The sequence below is a fragment of the Trachemys scripta genome, chromosome 9 (assembly GCF_013100865.1).
Source record: "Trachemys scripta elegans isolate TJP31775 chromosome 9, CAS_Tse_1.0, whole genome shotgun sequence".
Classification (NCBI taxonomy): domain Eukaryota; kingdom Metazoa; phylum Chordata; order Testudines; family Emydidae; genus Trachemys; species Trachemys scripta.
Genome location: NC_048306.1, coordinates 101838484 through 101854445, shown reverse-complemented (window position 1 = coordinate 101854445; position 15962 = coordinate 101838484). Strand labels below are relative to the sequence as shown.

Genomic DNA, 15962 nt, shown 5'->3' with positions numbered 1-15962 from the left:
TACAATCCACTCCGCTTTTCGGTGTCGGTGCTCGCCGGGAACATCCAGTCCGGTGTTTATCTTCAGCAGAGGAGCTCTGGGCCCAGCTTCGCTCTCCAGCAGGGCAGGGCTCGCTACGGGCTGAGCGGTGGATGCATTGGGGGGAGCCTTGGGCATGCGCGCCGGCTCCCATGCAAATCTGCCGTGCCGCCGCCAGACCAGCCAAGTGGGCTGATGTGACACTTCCACCTGCAGCACCACATTGGCGGACAGCTCCGGCTTGCGGCTCCAGGTAACCCGCCCCCGTTCGCACGGAGCGCACTCCGGTTCGCGCTCCGGTTCGCACTCCGCAGAGCGCGCTCCTGCGGATCGCGTCGTCTCGGCTGGTTGGGTGCAGCTCCGCGGGCTGAGAAATCCCGTCCTCCGAGGCGGAGCGGGGAGAGGAGGCGGCATCCCCCGGGCTGGGCTCTCGCTTTTGGCTGGAGAGGACGCATTGCAAGCGGCGCATCTTCTGCAACTTCTTCAACTCCCCGACGCTCGCCAGGGTCTGCAATGGAAGGCAAAGGTAGGTGCCCGGGGCCTGGGGGTCCGTGTGGCCGGGGGCTGAGCCCAGAAACCCCGCAGTGCCCGGGGCCGGTGCATCGGGCAGCGCCGGCAGGGACGTGGGGTTGGGGAAGGCGAGTCCTTGGCAACTCCCGCAGCGGAGCAGACGCGCTTTCCAGTCCCTTGGCTGCGCAGGGAGGTGTGAGGGGGAGACAGATGTTGGCTGGTGATTTGTTTCCTTAATGCTCACGATTTACGTAATGCTCCGGGGGGTTCGGCTCGCTGAACGCGGGTGATAATGGGACTGATCCCCCCCCAACCCCTCCGTCTTCCCCCATGAAAACAGCAGAGCCCGGTCCTCCGGCTCCTGCAAACGGAGCCCAGCACCCCGGGCTGGGGAATGCGGTGACTGTCGTGCTAGTGAACCCACTGCTCCAGGAGACGGTGTGGCATTAGACAGCGCTTAGCCGGCTAATGTGCAGCTACATTCCCCCCCTTATCTATAACCCACCCCCATTCATTCACACCAGGCGGGTGTCTCTCCGTGTGTACACACACACACGTCTATCTGATTGCACGGACCGCATCCACACACATTCCGTTGGGACATGAACGCTCGTTTATGACCGATGAAAGGCTGATGGCCTGTCCCTCTAGCTCAGGAGAAGGCTGGATGTCATTCCAGCTCCCCTCTCTGACAGACCCGGCAGCCGCTTTGATCGATATACATAGGACAAGAGCAAGAATCTGGAGAGTATTAATTCAAGGGAATTATGTAGACGCCTAGAATACAATACTCCATGCGTTACCCAGACCTGAACTAGCTATATTTAACCCCCCGGTTTATTTTTATAACTGTCTTGTCAATCAGGGCTGTAGCTCTCTTGGGTGAAACTATTTGATCATATGCTGATTAAGGCAAGCAGCTATTTCAGTCATATCGAGGCAGCATGTCCTAGAAATGCCATTACCTGTGAGCAGTAGAATTAACAGGGTTTGAGCCCAGGTAAGTGGGGGGTCGTTTTTGTTTTTAAATCTGCCAAGATCTGATTAGATTGGAAATTCAAACAGTGAAGAAACCTCAATTACTGAACTGCCACATTTATTGTTGTGATTGACTGATGTGTGGCCCCTATAGCTCTTGTGTATGTGCTATTTGTATACGTGTTTGATGGACAAATGCAAAGCCCGTGTCTTAGAAAGAATGCATTCTCTGCATTGTCATGCAGTACAACAACAGACTGGTGGCTCTCTGTAGGATTTCTAACATAACTGAGGGTGGAATGGTAATAACTGCAAACCAGGGTGCACCTTCCTTGTGCTGATAACCCCACCTGATACGGGATTCCTGAACTCCATTCTAGCGCAGACACATCCATTATAACACAGTCACCCCTTGGCTTTGGAGAAAAGAACCACCGGAGCAGGAGATGCCATCTGGCCACTGTTTCTTGTGCTTGTCAATTTGCAAGACATACTTCATTGCAATCAGAGTTCCAGGGGCTGTTGGTGTCAGTGAAGGGGCCACGTGGGGTGGGAAGTCAGGGCAGCCCTGCGTTTTTGCAGAAAACTGGCGTCAAGGTTCCTCTTCCTAGACTCGTCAATGCTGAGGGAAATGAGGCGCTCTGGGTTTATTTTTCCCTGTAAAAGGAAGCCCAGCCAGAGTCAACCCACCCGAAACCAAACCTGGGGAAGTGGACGAGTCCAAAGCAGAGAGAAGTTTAAGGAAAAATGGAACCGTGATCCCTCAATGGAGACGTTCCAAAGAAGCTGGTCAGTGTAGGGGCCTGATCCTGCTCTCACTGAAGTCATTGGTCAAACTCCACTTGATATCCGTGGAAGCAGGAGAGGCCTAATGTACACAAATCCAACACGGAAAAGAGCCTTTTGTGTATCTGTATGTGGCAAGGCAGGGCCCAGGATCACTACCCAGAGAAACTATACACACAGTCCAAAACTCCTCTGTGTCCATAGTCTTTTTGCCCGATCCTAAATACACTTTCAGCTGAGTTGCTCTGAATAAGTGACTCATTTACATGTTATTTTCCATTAGTAAGTAGACCTCCCCATGTAATGGCCTGTGTGTTGTGATCGTGATATCACTGTTCATGTTCTCCTGGTGATGATGCCTTTCTGATGTCATCTTCTGTCTTAAACTGTTCCATTTCCCCTTCACCTACCAGTGGTGGTTGTAGGGAGCATGCATTCAAATCAGCGCTCTACAGACCTGAGAGAGAACATGCGCTGAACTGATTAAAGTCCTCATTCATAATAGTCCTATATTAGAACAGGGTGTGTAGAAAACCACCTGCCCAGTCCCTGAACTCAGCTGTCCCAAGCAATCAGACCGAAATCTCCTGACCTGAAGTCTAGGATTTGTGAGACCAGACCAGCAATAGCATCAGTGTAGCATGTCTTAGTATGTGGCCTGTACCTGATGCTTCGCTGATGGCCCTCCACTTTCGCAGATTCCGGTCGGGATCTGGAAGTGCTCAAAGCAGCCGTGCTCTTCAGTCAGACACTTCCTGCAGTGACTGGAGACCGACATTCAGTCCCCAGCCCAAATGTGCCTGCAGCGGGGAGTAATAAGTGAAGTGGGGGCTGCTCCCCTCCTAAGACGCTGTGTGTGGGCTGCTCAGATGGCAGTTCTGGGCGTGGGGGCCCTGCACACCTGTGGTACCTGTCCTCGTGAGTAAGTGGGCAGGGTGGGGCAGGGTATGGGTGGAGCCATGACTCTGCCCCTAAATGTACCAGCCAGCTGAGCTGTCCAGGCACCAGGTGGGGAAACAAGTTGCGCCCCCCAAAAAGGTGACAAATTTCTCCTGCACGACAAGGCAGGAGGAAGTGCGCCTCCTGGAGTGGTGCAGCGACATACGGACCCTGTCTCAGGCCTGAGGCCAAAGGCTCTGCCTAGCCTTAAATGTATTCTGTTAGTTTTTGCATGGCTGCTTTTCTAGCACATTCCAAGGGGGGAAAACGGGAGAGTATTTTGTGTCACATCAAGTTAATTAGACAAAGGGGAGGGGGGACTGTGATTCTCAGCAAAGTGGGCAAGAATTTTTTTTTTTGCTACCTGATCCTCCTCCTCCTCCATCCCTTCATGGCAGTAGATCCGGCAGCCTCCTTGTGGCTTGGCGGTCTTTCCCAGAGCCTGAGGCACAACATAGGGGGAAATGACACACTGCAGGTTTGGGTCCTGTCCGCTGGCCAGTGCTTTAGGGCAGCCAGGTCCCCAAGAAGGCACTCTGGTGCTCGGGGAGCCCTCCAACATGGGGCTCCCTGTTGCTCTGCCATGGTCCTGCTGGCAGTGCTGGTGGCGGGGGGGTCCCTTCCCTCCCCAAGGTGCAGGGACAGTGGCACGGGCCCCACGGCTTTCCACCAGGAACAGCAGCAAGACCCCCCTTTCCACAGGAGGAGTGGCACCATACCCAGCGGGGCAGCAGGGAGGCCCTTGGATTCCCCCCAGCATTTGGGGTATATCTGCTTGTGGGGGGTCCTGCGGTGCTCTTCTCCACCTGCCCCACACAGAGTTCCCTACTGAGGTGGGGCTGATGGGGCCCCCAGAGCAGTACCCGCCCAGGATGTGTGGGACAAGTCACCCCCTCAGAGTGATCGTCTCAGGCTGCCTGCAGAGTCAGGCAGATGGAGCTGCATGGGTGACACTTGAGTCACACTTTCAAGCTTTTCTTTGCAACCATAAAGACTAGAAACTGGCTTTTCTTTCTGACATGGCAGCTGTGAGTCTGCTGTGACTCCAGGATGTGCGGCGCTAAGCATGGCTCTACAGTACCCGGACCTGGCCCAGTGCTGCCCTGCTGGTAGAAAGCCGACGGACCTGCTCACGGCAGGATCTTTGGCGCTGCTGTAGTCGAATGCGGTGTCCCCCCATAGTCAGCACAAAGGGCATGGCCATGGGAAAGGGGGGGACATCTTGACCTTCCCTGCACCCTGCTGGCCTCTGGCTGCCATCACAGGGACCAAGCCCAGGGCTGGGGAATGGTGAGGTGCTATCAAGCCATCTTTGCCCTGTTTGTCCTTTGAATTGTTCTGAGCTCTCCTTGGCCAGACCCAATGTTTTTCTTTATACCGCTGCCCACGGATATTAAGTGCTTTGTAGAGACAGAAAGGGTGTGTGTGTTCCTTCCCCCGAACAGCTTACAGTCAAACGCTGGACAAACCACCACAAAGGAAACAGCATCTACCAGCGATGCAGAGAGAGACGTGTGTGGGGCGAGTGCTACACAATGAAAACATGGGGTTCTTTGCATTGCTGTGCATCCTTCTTAATTGCATTGCTTTATACACTAATAGCAAAAGGCATTAGGGATCCTAACTGTTCTTCTGTGCTAATCCAGGGCCTGCAGCTCTGGTGAAAGTGTGTGGGCAAAGGCCATTAGGCGCTGTGTTATCCTAATGTAGGTTCGTTTTATAGCTATAGAAACAGTTATGCTTAAAGATATGGTGTAAATGACCATGGAAATTCACAAAAGATTCAGCCACACTAAAAGATTGCTGGTTTCTTCCCTGTTGTGGAGGTGGGGTGGTGGTGGAGCCTGTTTTTGGGCAGGGTGATGTGTAAAACTGCACAGCAAGAACCTAAATGCTGTCTTGAGGGGAGACGTTCTCTGGTAGTGGAGAGAGCTGGATTCTCTCCCCTTTGTTGCTACAAATCTGCCATGTGATTTGGGACACGTTACTCAGGCCAACAGTATTACACTTGTTTGTCTGGAGTTTGGCACTTAACGCCCTGTTTTGGCATCATCATAAATGTCCTGATTTTCCACTGTGCGGAGCACTTTCTAGTGAGGTCCCAGCACCAATGAAAAGCAGACGGTTTGCTTAGACCTCCAAGTCTGAAAAGGGGATACTAACGTCTCTGACCCTCGGTTTCCCTAGCCCGGTATAATGGGATGATGTTTCCCGACCTCAGTGGGGCATTGCAAAGTTAAATTCAGTAGCACGTGTGAAGACTCTGAGATTTTCAGGTGGGAGGCACTAGAGCAGTTCAAAGGACTCTCCCTCTGTTTACAGCTGAGTGAATCATTGACTTTTCGGTTCAGTGGCCTCACTGAAAAATTCAAAAAAAAAAAAAAAAAAATTAATCCCTTCAGGCTGACCCAAAATGGAAATTTTTCAAGTTTTTTTCTGCTGAAATGAACACCCAAAATAATTCTGGTTTAGATAAAAAAAAATTCTCTTCTTTTAAAATAATAAATCTAGCTAATTTTCAAAATGAAACGTGTCAAAATGAAAAGTTGAAATGTTTCATTTTGACATTTTCAAAATGAAACTCTGACTTTTATTAAAAAATAAATAAAAAAATGGTGGTTTTTTTTTTCAGTCCAAGCTGGTTGCCGAATCAGCTCGAATTCACAAATCGTTTGGGTTGACTTGAAAGTGCATTTTTTGGCAAATAAGCGACACATCCAAACGCAGTGCCCCGCTGCGACTGCCATTGTCACACGCATTCTTTGGCCTGCACTCTTCTATCTGACCTGTGAGAGAGCAGGACAATGTCTCAGCGCTGTGTGCGACGGGGCAGGGCCAGGGCCGGTGCAAGGAAGTTTCGCGCCCTAGGCAAAACTTCCATCTTGCGCCACCCCCTCACCCAGCTAACCCCCCCCCCCCCCCCCCGTGGCAGCTAACCATGCCCACCCGGGGAGCCTGCCGCCCCCCCCACCCAGGGAACCCCCCTCTGCAGCAGCTAACCCCGCCCAGGGAGCCCGCCCCAGCTCACCTCCACTCTACCTCCTCACCTGAGTGGGCTTTTAGGCGCCCTCAACCACTAGGCGCCCTAGGCAGCCGCCCTGGGCAGGGCTCAGCAGGTCTGGGGCTTGCTTTGGTTTACGTCTCTAAGCTCCTGCCTCAGTGTTTCAGGGGTGGGAAGGGATTCCCTCCCCCACCCCAGTGTGTTCTGTTTGGGTTTTTTTAAATCAACTTCCACTGAAGCATCAGGGCTGGCCGGGATTGGGGTGGGGTGGGGGGGGGCTCGGAGGGGGCACCGCACATTCTCTCTCAGGTGCTTGGCTGGCTGGTCGGCGCTCACATGCTCAGGGTCTAACTCATCGCTATAAGTGAGGTTGGGTAGGAATTTTCCCCCAGGCCAGACTGGCCGGGACCTTGGGGTTTCTCTCCTTCCTCTGCAGCGTGTGGGTGTGGGCCACTTGCCAGGACCATTTGGGTGCATCTCACATCATCCTTTCCCTGCCATTGCAGGGGCTTGGGCCCTGGTGAAGCTCGGTGCCTCCCGTTCGCTGCCTGTAGCAGATAATAGTCCAGTCTCCTGTAGTCTGCGATACTTGGGTCTCATTTTGGGTGCTGGGTTTAGCATGCGGGTGGCGGTGGCCTGGGCTATCGAGGAGGCCAGACTGGATGATTTGGTGCTCCCCTCTGGACTTACACCCGGTGACTTTAGATTTGAAAGACGAGCGGAGCTAGCTGTAATACCGTGATAGTGATAATAATGCTAAAGGCAATCCACGCAAAATGTCTGGGCGGGGTGAAAAATGATGACAAGGGACGGAGTTGTATGTGAGACCGGTCAGCGTTCTAGCCGGCAAGCCACCGATCTGCAGAGCTATGGTGTAGGGAGCGAGGTGCTAGTTCTGAGTCTCTAATGCCTTTGTCCCAAGGTGACTCCACTAGTCTTTTTCTAACCATCCATTTGAAGCTATTAAAAGCCTGTGGGTGAGCATCTACCACTAAAGGACCTGAGAGAGAAGAGGTGATGTCATGATGACGGCTCCCAGCTAGTGACTGGAAGGAGCTGAATGTTGCATCCTAGAAGGCAGTTAACCAAAGGAGCAGGTTCCGGCGTGAGGAGGCAGAGATGGCCACAGGCGTGGATTTTACCCCTCCAGACCCTCAAAGCCACACAGCCATAAAATTAGAGGGGAAGAGGGAACGCTCATTATAATGACACTTTCTCCTCTATGTTCAAAGAGATTCAGCCCCATGGCTCCCACCAATGTAAGTGGGAAACACAGATAAATTCCACCCTCTGCTTTGGAAATATAGGGTTACATTTAGACTTTATGAAATGTTGGGGTCCTTTAAAATGGTTCCTCAAATATTGTCTAACCATTTAAGTAACATGCAGTTTTATTGCATAATTGATTCACTTACAGAGCTAGAAAATTTAAAATTAGATTTTCTAAGCAATTATCTGTAAAATGACTGATTAAAGCAAGAGCTGCTTCTATCTATCAGATTAGATAGATAGATAGATTATCTATCTATCTATCTATCTATCTATCTATCTATCTATCCCCAGACACCCCCTCTATCTATCTATCTATCTATCTATCTATGAAAAACTGGATATTCATTAGCATGGTAAAAGGCAGTTTGACAATAACGATATTCCTGATGGACATGATAATTAATGCTTTCACTGATCAAAGTATAGAGATTTTAATGCATAATGTTACTGTAAGATGACGGAAACAGGCGTTTACTCTTTTCCTGTCAGTGATCAATGTATTCATTTCATGTTTTTTTCCGCCTATGCACCAGTTTTTCTAAATACTTTCTTTGTATTGCCATCACTAGAGTAGCCATTACACTAATTCACTGAGTTTCCCCTCCCTGGCCTTGGGTTTGGGTAACCCTGCTGATACGATATATAGGTGGGGTACATACTGAATGGTTGAATTACACTGTATATTTACTGTGTCACGATGTTACGGTTGGTGGCTGGGGTGAGGGCTGTTCGCTCAGCAGCATCAGGAGACCAGCGTGTCTGGTTGGGGTGTGCGTGGTACAGGCTAAGCTTTTCTGCCTTGTGTTTAATATCTTGTAATTGGGTTTCTTCTTGTTTGCTGACTTTGTGTGTTTGTAAAAAGAACAGGAGTACTTGTGGCACCTTAGAGACTAACAAATTTATTAGAGCATAAGCTTTCGTGGACTACAGCGAAGAAGTGGGCTGTAGTCCACGAAAGCTTATGCTCTAATAAATGTGTTAGTCTCTAAGGTGCCACAAGTACTCCTGTTCTTTTTGCAGATACCGACTAACACGGCTGCTACTCTGAAGTTTGTGTGTTTGTGATTCTTCATATTAAAAATTGCATTTCTCTGCCTTTCATTCCAACCTTGCGCCCCGCCCCAGCTCAAACCCTTGATTTAGATTTGTTTTATTATCCATCAGTCTTTGATAGATGAAGGTAATTGGCTGGATGATACTACCCAAAAGATTTAAGAAGAACACTCAAAAGTTCTGGATGTTTTATTGACATAATAGGAATAAGGGGAAGGTTTTTTTGCTTCTCAGTCATTGGTAATGTATTATTAATGTATTATTAATGCAAAAACACTTTACTTGAATGTAATGTGGTCTCCAAAAGAGGTTGGCAAGAGTGAAGACCCTAGGGCAGAGGTTTTCAAACTTTTTTTTTCTGGCCAGTTGAAGAAAATTGTTGATGCCTGCAACCCAACGGAGCTGGGGATGAGGGGTTTGCGGTGTGGGATGGGCTCAGGGCTGGGGCAGAGGGTTAGGGTGCGGGGGGTGAGGGCTGCGGGGTGGGGCTGGGAATGAGGGGTTCAGGGTGTGGGCTGGGGCTCTGGGCTGGGGCAGGGGGAGGGAGTCAGGGCTCTGGGCTGGGGGTGCAGGCTCTGAGGTGGGGATGAGGGGTTTGGGGTGCAGGAAGGAGCTCTGGGTTTGGGGGGGCTTAGGGTTGGGGCTGGGGGTTGGGGTGCAGGAAGGGGTCAGGGCTCTGGGCTGGGGGTGCAGGCTCTGGAGTGGGCCAGGAATGTGGGGTTTGGGATGCAGGAAGGGGCTCTGGGTTTGGGGGGGGCTTAGGGCTGGGGCAGGGGATTGGGGTGCAGGGCTGGGGTGCAGGCTTACCTCGGGCAGCTCCCAGTCAGTGGTACAGCAGGGGTGCTAAAGCAGGCTTTCTGCCTGTCCTGGCACCCCGGATCGCGCTGTGCCCCGGAAGCAGCCAGCAGCACGTCTGGCTCCTAGTCAGAGGTGTGCAAGTGGCTCCGTGTGGCTCTCACCTGCAGGCACCGTCCCCCCCAAGCTCCCATTGGCCAGGAACCAGTGCGGAGCCGGTGCTCGGGGGGGGGGGGGGCGGGGCAGCGCACAGAGCCCCGTGCTCTCCCCTTCCCCCCGCCTAGGAGCCGAACGTGCTGCTGGCCACTTTCGGGGCACAGCGCGGTGTCAGAACAGGAGAGCACTAGCCTGCCTTAGCCGGGAAGCACCGCCGATGGGACTTTTTACAGCCCGGTCGGCGGTGCTGACCAGGGCTGTCACGACCCAGTGCCTGACATTCCGCGACCCAATACTGGGTCGTGACCCGCAGTTTGAAAACCACTGCACTAGGGAAAGAATGGACCAGTGTTCACCATTGATACGGGCTGCTCCATACTCAGTCCAATGCAGAATTTTGTTCCTGAAGTTCAGACTTCCTGTTGATGAGAGCCCTTGGTTTGTTCTGTAGGATGCACCCCCAGCGCTTGGAAGGGTTTGCAGCCTGAACTCTGGTTTGAATTTTGCTTTTTACTTACGTACCTTTCTCAGATATGAACCTCCACCAGACTTTGGGGCATTCAAAATGTGGATCCAGATTCTATAGCTGGAGTCCAGCTCTGTTCTGTACTGAAAATAAAGAATGGAGATGGTAGGGTAGTTTCAGTTATCAATCATTTATTAGATTCAGCACTTGGCTAAACTACTGCCAGCCAAACAACTTCAAGGACAGGCCTTTGAGTGCTTCATTGTTTATTCATGTGGGATCCTGAAAGCTGTGTTTGGAGACAGCTGTCTGTCTTGAGGAGACGGAAGCTGCTTCATTGACTATAAAACTTAACTAATCTACAATTAAGGGTTTCTTTCAGCAATGGCTTTTTAAAAAATTACATAAAATATGGGGCACAAACCAGAAATATTCTGTGAAAATGTGTTACTCCATTTCATTAAAAGAGAGATCTCATTTTAGAGAGAGTGCTGATTATATCCTACTGTTCTGAAATCTTATGTATAGAAGAGTGACTAATATAAAATTCATCCTTCATTTGAGAACCCTTGTACACTGCTCCCTGGGTATTTATTGGGTTGGAAAATGCCAGATCACCATTGGTTTAAAACAACAACAACCACCCAAAACACAGAAACTCAGTCTTACAAATTCATGACTCCAAGCTACTCCAAGCCAGGAGAAAACAGCAATGAGCGCAACAAGCCAGGTGAAAATAAAGCAAAATCCAGCAAGTTTTAGTCTGCTGTAAAGAAAAATGCTTATGCCTATATAAAGGGAGCTCTGGATTTCTTAATTTGATATTAATGAACTGCAAACTGGGTTGTGAGAAGACCAGGATAAACTTCCCTAGCAAGACCTGCTTTGTATAACGCTCTTGACACATTTGATCTCTTCATTTGAAGGAGGAAGCCAAGGTTTTCAGACATTTTCCAGCTATTGAAATTCATATTTTTCTTATTACTGCTCAACAGTGCTGTTGAAATTTTAGAAAGACACATTAACTAATGCACATTCACTTCCAGATAATTGGGTTGGTGTGTTTGACACACTGGCAAAGTCCGTTTTCATTCATTTTTAAACTTTTTGATTTTTTAAAATATTTGTAGTCGCATCCGTGCCAAGCCGTGCAGAAGTTCCAGGCTGTAAATTGTAGCCATTTTGTTCCCATATGGAAAGCAAGTGAGAGGAAACTGCACAGCCTGACTTAGACTTTAGATGTTCACCAATATCAAGGGTAAATCTTGAGAAACTCCATTAAAGCCAGTGAAGTTACCCTTGATTTACATCTGGGTAACTGACGCATAATTTGGCTTCTAGGTACAGTCAAGGTACATATTATCTTATCTGTCCTAAGTTTTTCTGTTGCATCCGCAAATATAGTAGCTGGGTGCTCACAGTTTCCAAGACGATGGCCATATTAAAATGCCTCTATAGCTTAGATTAAGAAGTAGAGACTTAAAAAAGATCATGCCCCCAAAAGAAGAAATGTGCATTGCTTCTGGGTGACAGGAAGGAAAATTGAGAACAAGCCTGTTTAAGCCTTGCCCTGTTTGTGAGACTCATTGTCGTTGTCCTGCCTGGCCATCCTTTTGACGGTGGAATGAGGAATGTGTTGGTGAAATAATATGTGGTTTGTCGAAGTCTTTGTGATAGCAAATGCAGCTAAAATCGTCGTGCGGCACCTCCAAATGATAAACCTGTTCCTTGGCCTCAATTACTACAAGAAGCTGGTTCTACCCACCGTAGTTGCATTATTAACATGACAATCTGTCCCGTTATGATTTTGTTTGGTTAATGTTGCGCCAGTCTTTTGGAATTGCCTGCTGGTTTTATTTCATGCAATCCCTTCTTCTCCATAGCATAAGTTACAGGCATTTCCTCCCCTAACTCTATTTTTAGCCCATTTTTTTTAAAAAATGTGCAACATCCAATTCTAGCAGGATTTATGCCAGCACTGGTGTGGAATTTGACACTGCCTTTGAATAAATGGGTTTCAGGAAACGTGTAAGAACCAAGCCAGACACATTGGAGAGGCGTTCATATACTATTGTCTTGGGGACCATATAAATACTGAGAAAAAGAGAGACTGTTAAAATGATAGTAATAGGTTTGTAGTGAGGAAGTATTGGTCCCGATTGATCGTGTAGAGCCAAATTCCATTGGTGGTTAACATTGGTGCAACCCGACTGACATCCGTAGGCGGCAATAGTGCAAGTGAGAGCAGAATTTGGCCCATGCTGCTCTGTAGGGCCCCACATTTCTGAATAGATTGGGGTCAGGCTATTAAGGTGAATCGGTGGAGTTGTGGCTAAATAAGGGTTTGTCCAATGCAGATGTTGGCTCTTTGAGACTGTAATTCGGAGTCAGATCATAGGAGTTATTGGTGCGGGGCTCAGATAAACAGAGTTCCTCTTTTTCGTTGTTTTTAATCTTTATTTGTTCAGAACAATGGGTGGGACTCTGATCTCACACTGCCATAACTTGGGAATAACCCCACTGAAATAAATCAAACTCATCCAACTGCTGTAAGAGAGTTCAGAGGCAGGACGAGAAAATTCAGCTACATATAGTCAGTGCGTCTCTGCCGACATCTTCACTGCCAATCATTCAATCACCCCCTGACCCATACAAACAACCAGACTATCCTACCATGAAGGTAATCGCAGCCTGCTGCTTCAAAGTATGGTGGAAGGGACCTTCTAGGTCAACAGCATTATCTGGCTGCACACATCCACTGCAGGTGTGTTTCCAGTTCTCTATATTGGATTTTTGTATGGTACGTATCGCAGTGGTAGCGAAGTGTTGGAAACAATATCTTACCCTTCCCCCACCCCCTCAATGATGACTTTGCAAACTCTGATCAGACCAATCCATCGTGCAGTTCCCCTGATGATTACAAAGCTACTCCCAATCTAATGGCCCTGCTTTAGTTTAAGACTATTCGTTCAAAGGGAAAGAAGCAGAGAGTGTTTTGTTTAATGGTAGGAACAGTGAGGACTCCTGGGTTCTGTTCAGAACTCTGTCATGAACCTTGGGCAAGCACCTGTATTTCATTTCCCCATCTGTAAAGCAATTCTCATATTACCTACCCTCTAGAGGTGAGAGAGACTTTTGTACGCAACCTTTTCTTGGGTGAACAGTGCAGATTTGGGGACACAAACATTTGACAAATGTGTATTGATTTCAATGAATTGTTTTGGTAGAAAAAACTCTGTTTCTCCCCCCGCCCTTCTCCCCCCATCCAAATCAAAATATTTAGTTTAAATGTTTTGGTTTGAAATGACTTTTTGTTTCAAAGTTTCCTTTAATTTTAATCTAAAAAAAAAATCAAAACATTTAAAACACTCAAAATGGAACCAAAATGTTTAATTTTGGGTCGAACAAAATATTTAATATTAATCCCAAGTGATTTTTTTGAAATTTTTTCTTTGGAATTACCAGCAAACTGAAAAATCTATTGTAGTTCTACAGCCTACTTCACAGAGATGTTCTGAGGTTTAACTCCTGCTCTTAAAGCTCCTTCAGATGACGCATGATATATATATATATATATATATGTATCACAAAGCTTGATTACTGTCCATTAGCCCTTGCAATACAGTCCCGTTCAGCTGCAGACTTCTGCCTTCCCCTTTGTAATGCTGCACAGTTCTGTCACTCGGTTCCACCCCCAGCTCATTTTCTTATAAGCCAAGTCCCATTAACCTTTCCTTTTCCAGTTCCTCGTTCCTGAGCTTTGTAGCCTTTCTGAGCGGTTTGCAGTGAAAGGGGCTCTGCACTGTACAAGTGATTCTGTGCACAGAAGAATGTGTCTCAGGTTGCCACAGGAGCCCTGTTTGACTGCCCCCTGCATTAATGGGAGAGCTTGTTGGGGAATTTTGAACAGGCTGTGACCAGTTCTGACATGGGGCTTGTTGAGTGCACAAATGAGCTCTGCACCGGGGCGTTCCAGGGGTTTGGGCTGTGAGCGCGGAGGAATTCTCCTTCCACGGCTGCAGGATGGCTCTGTGGGTGCAAACCATGTACCCTTCAATTGCTATGCCCTCCCACCACAAAGGGGTGTGTGTGTGTGAAGATTTGACTGGCTCTAGATAGTCCTGAATACGCCAGCCCTATCCCTCCCCAGGCCTGTCTGCCAAAACCCTGGCACACTCCGGTTCCCTAGTGGGACCATGTGATTTGGCTGATAGGGTCTTGAGATTACGGTGTCCTGCCTCATGGCCCACAGAGCACGTATGTCCCCCTGAGTTCAAGTCTTTCTGTGCCCGTGCAGGGCCTTTATGGTGCTTCATCAGCAGTGGGTGGCTCTGGGGACCTTATTAAACCCCAGACAGACAGACTCTAATGTGGGCGAGGTGGATAGTGTTTTGAAGGGAGGTGGAGATGCGCCAAAGAAGCCATTTGCAGAGGGCGATGTTTTATTGCTCCTGCAAACTTCTTGAGTGCCATCTACTGGCACGTTATCTCTAACCTGTTTACATATTTACAGTGTCGCTCTTAACAAGAAGTGAGCAAATGTTGCTACCATCCAGTGACTGCTCCAATGTGTAATGAGTTGGTGGGTCTCAATATTCCTAGCAGAGAACAGGAGCGGCTAAGAGGGGATTTTAAGCTTCTTGGAGCAGCTAGTCCTGCAACCCACAAGAGGAGAAGCAATTCTTGATTTAGTACTAAGTGGAGCACAGGATCAGGTCCAAGAGGTGAATATACCTGGACCGCTTGGTAATAGTGACCATAATATAATTAAATTTAACATACCTCTGGTGGGGAAAACACCACAGCAGCCCAACATGGTAGCATTTAATTTCAGAAAGGGGAACTACATAAAAATGAGGAAGTTAGTTCAACAGAAATCAAAAGGTACAGCACCAAAAGTGAAATCCCCGCAAGCTGTGTGGAAACTTTTTAAAGACACCATAATAGAGGCTCAACTTAAATGTAGACCCCAAATTAAAAAACATAGTAAGAGAACCAAAAGAAAGTGCCACTTGGTTAAACAACAAAGTAAAAGAAGCAGTGAGAGGCAAAAAGGCATCCTTTAAAAAGTGGAAGTTAAATCCTATTGAGGAAAATAGAAAAGAGCATAAACTCTGGGAAATGAAGTGTAAAAATATAATAAGGCAGTCCAAAAAAGAATTTGAAGAACAGTTAGCCAAAGACTCAAAAAGTAATAGCAATTTTTTTTAAGTACATCAGAAGCAGGAAGCCTGCTAAACAACCAGTGGGGCCACGGGACGATCGAGATGCTAAAGGAGCACTCAAGGACGATAAGGTCATTGCGGAGAAACTAAATGAATTCTTCGCATCGGTCTTCACGGCTGAGGATGTGAGGGAGATTCTCAAACCTGAGCCATTCTTTTTAGGTGACAGATCTGAGGAACTGTCCCAGATTGAGGTGTCATTAGAGGAGGTTTTGGAACAAATTGATAAACAGTAATAAGTCAACAGGATCAGATGGTATCACCCAAGAGTTCTGAAGGAACTCAAATATGAAATTGCAGAACTACTAACTGTCGTCTGTAACCTATTATTTAAATCAGCTTCTGTACCAAATGACTGGAGGATAGCCAATGTGATGCCAATTTTTAAAAAGGGCTCCAGAGGTGATCCTGGCAATTACAGGCCAGTAAGCCTGACTTCAGTACCGGGCAAACTGGTTGAAACTAGAGTAAAGAAGAGAATTGTCAGACACATAGATGAACATAATTTGTTGGAGAAGAGTCAAAATGGTTTTTGTAAAGGGTAATCATGCCTCACAAATCTATTAGAATTCTTTGAAGGGGTCAACAAGCATGTGGACAAGGGGGATCCAGTGGATATAGTGTACTTAGATTTTCAGAATGTCATTGACAAGGTCCCTCACCAAAGGCTCTTAAGCAAAGTAAGCAGTCATGGGATAAGAGGGAAGGTTCTCTCATGGATTGGTAACTGATTAAATGATAGGAAACAAAGGGTAGGGATAAA

The 15962-nt window shown here is 48.0% G+C and overlaps 1 protein-coding gene across 1 annotated transcript in view; it reads left to right on the top strand.

The window, feature by feature from the left end:
• The first annotated feature begins 200 nt into the window (after positions 1 to 200).
• The window catches only part of FGF12 (fibroblast growth factor 12), a 284962-nt gene continuing 269200 nt past the window's right edge, over positions 201 to 15962 (top strand). The window contains exon 1 of the mRNA XM_034782300.1: positions 201 to 544. Coding sequence (XP_034638191.1) covers positions 532 to 544 — 13 coding nt within the window. The 5' untranslated portion in view covers positions 201 to 531. The remainder of the gene's footprint in view (positions 545 to 15962) is intronic.